The following is a 6,086-nucleotide window of genomic DNA, read 5'->3' as shown; positions in this document are numbered from 1 at the left end:
TGTCTGCAGCGGCTCGTCTGCAGCGGCGGCACGTCTGCAGCGGCTTGTCTGCAGCGGCGGCTCGTCTGCAGCGGCGGCTCGTCTGCAGCGGCACGTCTGCAGCGACTTGTCTGCAGCGGCGGCTCGTCTGCAGCGGCGGCACGTCTGCAGCGGCTTGTCTGCAGCGGCGGCTCGTCTGCAGCGGCGGCTCATCTGCAGCGGCACGTCTGCAGCGACTTGTCTGCAGCGGCGGCTCGTCTGCAGCGGCGGCTCGTCTGCAGCGGCACGTCTGCAGCGACTTGTCTGCAGCGGCGGCACGTCTGCAGCGGCGGCACGTCTGCAGTGGCGGCAGGTCTGCAGCGGCTTGTCTGCAGCGGCTCGTCTGCAGCGGCGGCACGTCTGCAGCGGCTTGTCTGCAGCGGCGGCTCGTCTGCAGCGGCGGCTCGTCTGCAGCGGCACGTCTGCAGCGACTTGTCTGCAGCGGCGGCTCGTCTGCAGCGGCGGTACGTCTGCAGCAGCTCGTCTGCAGCGACTTGTCTGCAGCGGCACTTCTGCAGCGGCGGCACGTCTGCAGCGGCGGCTCGTCTGCAGCGGCGGCTCGTCTGCAGCGGCGGCTCGTCTGCAGCGGCGGCTCGTCTGCCGCCATGCAGAAACTTTATGATGTTATGATGCTCCTTGTAAAAAGATTTTATTTCTGCAGGAAGTTCAACTGGATTTTATATGAAAAGGTTTTACCACCTGGATGCTGCTGGACACGCGGACGCTGTGGCGGCGTCCGCGTGTCCAGCAGGAAGTCGTCTGCTTTAGGAGCGTCACCTGACTGCAGGTTCCCTCAGGATGTTTGTGTGAAACTCAGCCTCACTTTGATGGTTTAGTCACTTTCATCCTCTTTTCTTCTAAAAACAGGTGAATCTTCTAGAGGTAAACAGAAGCTTCAGGAGATTCTGCTGCTTTTCCAAAAGGTAAATGACCTGAAAATCCTTCAGCTGTGATGCAAACGATCCCGGTTTGTCTCATCCTTCAGCAGAAACCTCAGAACATGAAGGTTCTTCTTTCAGCTGGACGATGCGCTTTATTTTGAAAAACCACAGTTATTTCAAAGCTAGATGCTTTTTCATTTCCGTTGTTTTGTAAAAATGTTTTTTTTATGTTTATAAAGACTAAAGTTGATCAGAAAATGTAAACTGAGCAGCTTGAATGAATTCTGGAGTGAAACCTTTAAACCGTTTCTGACAGGGAGGGGTGCGCTAACCTTCAGCTCTAACATGTGAAAAAAGCTCAGAGTTGAAAAAGATGCAGAAAAATCTCCAAATGAGCAGCTTCTGGAAGTTCTAGAAGTGTTTGCCCCCCGTGGGGAGGCGTGACGGCGAACAGGCGGGGTGTCCCTCCAAACAGGCCGTCGTGTCGTAAAACGGAGGACGTCGTAAAGATGGGGGGGTGAACCTTTGCTCCGCTCCTTCCGCCAACATGAGGATGAGGAGCAAAATAGGCCCGTAAAGCTGAGGAAGGAGGAAAGGAGCGAGCTTTTACGGCCTGATAGGACACAGATAAGCTGGAAGGCAGAGACTCGGCCCCGCTGGGGTCTGGACTTTGTTCTGACTCATCTGCTGGTTTATCAGAACCTCCTCTCAGTTTCCTCCTGGACGCCGGAGCTGCCGCCCGCGTGAAGATCTTCGCCTTCAGCATCCCGACTCTCACGCCGTTTTCCTCAGAAACCATGATCAGCCGGAACTTCAAGAACATCCTGGTGGTCTCCATCGGGTTCCTGTCGCTCTTCACGGCGTATGGGGGTCTGCAGAGCTTGCAGGTGAGTCAGGCAGATGGAGCCGGCTCTGAACCGGTTCTGTTCACGTTTTAACCATCGAACCGTCGGTTCTGAGCAGAGCAGCCTGAATGCAGAGGAGGGGATGGGGGTGGCGTCGCTGAGCGTCATCTACGCCTCCATCATCATCTCCTCCATGTTCCTGCCCCCCATCATGATCAAGAACCTGGGCTGCAAGTGGACCATCGTGGTCGGCATGGCCTGCTACGTGTCCTACTCCTTTGGGAACCTCTACCCTGGATGGTACCCCCCTTCCTTGACCTTTGTCCTGAATCAGACTGACATCAAAAACAGCCTTCAGGTCAAACAGGTGAGACTTCAGAGCTGAACCGCTGTCCCTCTTCCGACATCGTTCCGGCAGGTACACCCTCATCCCCACCTCGGTGATCCTGGGTCTGGGCGGCTCCCCTCTGTGGTCGGCCAAATGCACCTACCTGACCATCTCTGGAAACATCCAGGCGGCCAGGGAGGGGAAGAAGGGCTCTGACGTCATCAACCATTACTTCGGGATCTTCTTCTTCATCTTCCAGTCGTCCGCCGTGTGGGGGAACCTCATGTCGTCCCTCATCTTCGGACAGGACACGGCCATCGGTAAGCAGGCCGCCGGCCCTGACCTGTGTGGTGTGATACGTTAAAGCACTGCCGGCTTTGGACCTCAGCAGAACCGGGTCATTTCCTGTTCTGCTGCTGAGGCTCATCCTGTGACGGCAGTCGGGTCCTCCAGAACCGAAACCGGCCCCCAATCTGACACCAGAGTGTCACGGCTCACAGCAGGAAGGGCTTTTCTCTGCACAGGGAACTTCAAAATAAAACAGGAAGTGTTCTTTTATATGTCTGAGGGTGTGAGGGGGGGTTATCCTGTGGATTTACTGCTTTCTTATCAGGTTTTATGAGGACGGTTCCAGTTTCTGGGAGGGAAAATACGACTGCCTGCACGCCGAGCTTTACGAGGCTCCAGCGTCATAATGATCCATAAAGTCAAAAACCTTTTTTATAGACTTTACAGGTTTCTCAGAAAGGCTGTAAAATCATTTTATCGAGGATCAAGAAACGTTTAAACGACTTGAAATGATCTTCTAAGTTCTGGTTATGATGTTTCTATTGTTGCTTTACTGATGTTTTGAACTCCTCAGAGGTTACCATCCGTGTATCATGTTAGTGTACGTCAAGCAGGAAACAGCTGCACCTCATCCTCATCATGCCACCACCACCGCCATGCTTTACTGTGGGGGAAGTCAGAGCTGACTCCACAGTTCAAATCTTCTTTCTGAGTTCTCCTACTGACTGTTTTTGAGAACTGGTCTGAGTGGCTCCGCCCCCCTGTGGTTCCAAACAGGAAGTGGCACCAAGAAACCAGAATCCCATAGACAGACTCATTGGATTGGTCTGGAGAACCGTTCTGGATCTGAGACCTTTGTCTTAACACGTTCTTGATAATCTGGTTCTGGTTCTCAGAAACAGTCGATGGTTTGACCCAAACACGATCATTGTTTACCAACTCTCTTGAGAATTCCTGCGTGAAGTTTGAAAATCCCAAAGTTCCTCCAAGAAATCTACTGTCAAGGCCGGATGACAGCAGACCAGTCATCTGCGGGACTAAAGGATGTCCAGGACCTGCTTCATCAGCGACCTCAGAGATGTAAGCTCCGCCCACGGCTCTCTCCCCTCTAAAGACCGTCCAAATCCCAAACTGACCAGACGAGTTCAAAAGGACGCTGGAGATGAATCTGCATCCAGACGGCAAATGGAACCAGCCTGGATCTGCTCAGGTCAACCATCGGACTCCACCATCTCCCAGAGGGACCGCCGCCGCCGACCCCCCTGAGGGCGGGCCCATGGAGTCAGATCTTCTGCCACCTTCCTCAGAAGTTCTCATCACATCTTCCAGTGTGTTCAGTCCTCCGCTGCATCAGTCAGAGGATCATGGGAGATGTGCAGTCGCCCTGACCCTTGGCCGTCTGCGCAGACTCTACTGCTGAACTGCTGGTCTCTGTGGATGCGGATTCTTGAGCTTTTTGTCTTTTCCACAGCTGACATCCCAGAAGAGGTGCTGGCGTCCTGCGGAGCGGCGGACTGCGGCCTCAACATCTCGGTGAACAGCACCGCCACCAGGCCGGCTCAGAGGCTGGTGTGGACGCTGGTCGGGTGCTACATCGGTAACTGGGCCGGCCGGGGTTTTGGGGTGGAAGTGGCCCCCGGTCTGAGTTGAACCCGCTGTTGTGTGTGCTCCTTCAGGCGTGGGGGTGCTGGCCATGATCATCATCGCCGTCTTCCTGGACAACATCGACCAGGAGCAGACCAGCCAGTTCCGGGAGAACCGGGAGCCGTTCTGCCACACGTTCCTGGCCACGTTCCGGCTGCTGAAGGACTGGCGGCTGCTGACGCTCATCCCGCTGACCATGTACAGCGGCTTCGAGCAGAGCTTCCTGTCTGGGGAGTACACCAAGGTGAGGTGGGTGGCAGCATTTCCGGTTCCGGCGCTGTTCTGGAGGCCGTCACGGTTCTGTTTGGTCTCCACAGAACTACGTGACCTGCGCTCTGGGAATCCACTTTGTGGGCTTCGTGATGATGTGCTTCGGCGCCTCCAACTCGCTGTTCTCCTTCCTGTTCGGGAGGATTTCTCGGTACACCGGCAGAGCGCCGCTCTTCCTTCTGGGTAACACCTCGTGTCTCCGTTCCGACTGACCCGTGACGGTCGGTCGGCTTTGGTACTGATCCGGTTCTGTGATGTTCAGCGGCCTTGGCGAACTTCTCCTGCATCATCGCTCTGCTGTTCTGGAGGCCCCACCCGGACCAGCTGCCGGTCTTCTTCGTGTTTCCCGCCCTGTGGGGGATGGCGGACGCCATCTGGCAAACCCAGACCAACTGTAAGAGAAGGAACGGAACCGGCAGATCCTGCCGCCGTGACTGGATGACGTGACCTGCTCTGCTCTTCCTCGCAGCTCTGTACGGCGTCCTCTTCCCCAGGGAGAAGGAGGCGGCCTTCGCCAACTACCGCATGTGGGAGTCGCTGGGCTTTGTCATCGCCTTCGCCTACAGCACCTTCCTGTGCCTGGAGTACAAGCTCTACATCCTGCTGGCGGTTCTGGTTCTGACCGTCATCACCTACCCGGTGGTCGAATACTACGAGCACAAGAACCCCACGGAGCCCGTGGAGGAGGGGGCCTACGAGAGCCACAAAGGGGGCCTGGAGGAGAACTCCGACAGGATCATCGCTCAGACCAGGATCTAGAGGCTGAGGAAGAACTGATGAAGAGGAAGATGGGCTTTGTTTGCTTCCTTCTTCTTCCTCCAAACCCAATTGGACTTTTCCGGTTTTCATCTGAGGTTCAGAGGATCCAGAACCCCAGAACCGGACCAGCAGACGTGTAACGAACTGTTCAGAGATGAAGGAGCTTCTGATGGACTGAAGCTCTTCTCTGATGTCACATGACCCCCCCCCCCCCCCCCCCCCTTCATGTTCATTTATTAAATCCTTGAAAAACAATAATAATTCTTAATAATAATCATTTCTGGAGGTTTATAAATAATTGAACAGAATTCAAATTCCTGACCCCCCCCAGCAGAAGATGTGGGTTCAAAAACCTGCAGGGGGAGGAAGGACCCCCACCGCCAGCAGGGCGGGCCACTCCAGGCATGGAGGGCTGCTGGGTCCAAGCCGGATTACCTGGCTCAGGTGTGTCAGGGCAATCAGAACATGGCAGAGTGAGGCATGCTGGGAACCGTGCAGGAGTCCCCGTCTGTCAGGATCCAGGCCTGGGGGGCCGCTGACCTACATGTCTTCACACCAGGCTGCTGTTGAAGCTCCTGATTGGCCAAACACACCTGATGCAGGTGATCAGCAGCAGATGAGACAGGAAAAGCAGCAGGAGGCCGGCCCCCCAGGCCTGGAGTCTGACACCCCTGGTGTGCATGAAACGTCTCCAGGTTCTACTTTGTTCAGGAGTCTGGAGGACCTGAGGCTTGTAGAATCTGAGATGAAGCTTTCTTCCGTCCAAACGGATCCCAGTGGAGGAAGCCTCCATGGTCCTTAGCAGGGTCCTGGTTTCTGGAGGCTCTTCAGGTCCCTCAGAGTGAAAGTGGACCCAGAACCAGTTCCCAGAACCACACCTTCAGGGCTCTCCAACCCCTGTAGCTGACCCTGCTTCAGTAGCTGCTGCTCACCTGGATCAGGTGCGTTCGGTCAATCAGGGCGTTCACTCCGTCCAGCCAATCGGGGTCAGCTGCAGAACCAGCAGGGTCGTCCTTCAGAAAGGCCTGTCTGGGATTCAAACCCACACCTTTT

General features: G+C 55.5%; 1 protein-coding gene across 1 annotated transcript; it reads left to right on the top strand.

Annotated features, from left to right (window-relative positions):
* The first annotated feature begins 678 nt into the window (after positions 1 to 678).
* unc93a (unc-93 homolog A) lies at positions 679 to 5,291 on the top strand. Its single transcript, XM_023953143.2, has 10 exons — positions 679 to 805; positions 886 to 941; positions 1,599 to 1,786; positions 1,863 to 2,044; positions 2,163 to 2,392; positions 3,832 to 3,957; positions 4,037 to 4,248; positions 4,322 to 4,457; positions 4,537 to 4,668; positions 4,744 to 5,291. The coding sequence occupies exons 3-10, from the start codon at positions 1,697 to 1,699 to the stop codon at positions 5,031 to 5,033; spliced, it is 1,398 nt and encodes a 465-aa protein (XP_023808911.1). The 5' UTR covers positions 679 to 805; positions 886 to 941; positions 1,599 to 1,696; the 3' UTR covers positions 5,034 to 5,291.
* Positions 5,292 to 6,086: the final 795 nt, after the last annotated feature.

The sequence above is a fragment of the Oryzias latipes genome, chromosome 24 (genome assembly GCF_053564925.1).
Source record: "Oryzias latipes strain Hd-rR chromosome 24, Olatipes_Hd-rR_3.1".
NCBI lineage: Eukaryota > Metazoa > Chordata > Actinopteri > Beloniformes > Adrianichthyidae > Oryzias > Oryzias latipes.
This window is presented reverse-complemented; position numbering and strand designations above follow the sequence as displayed.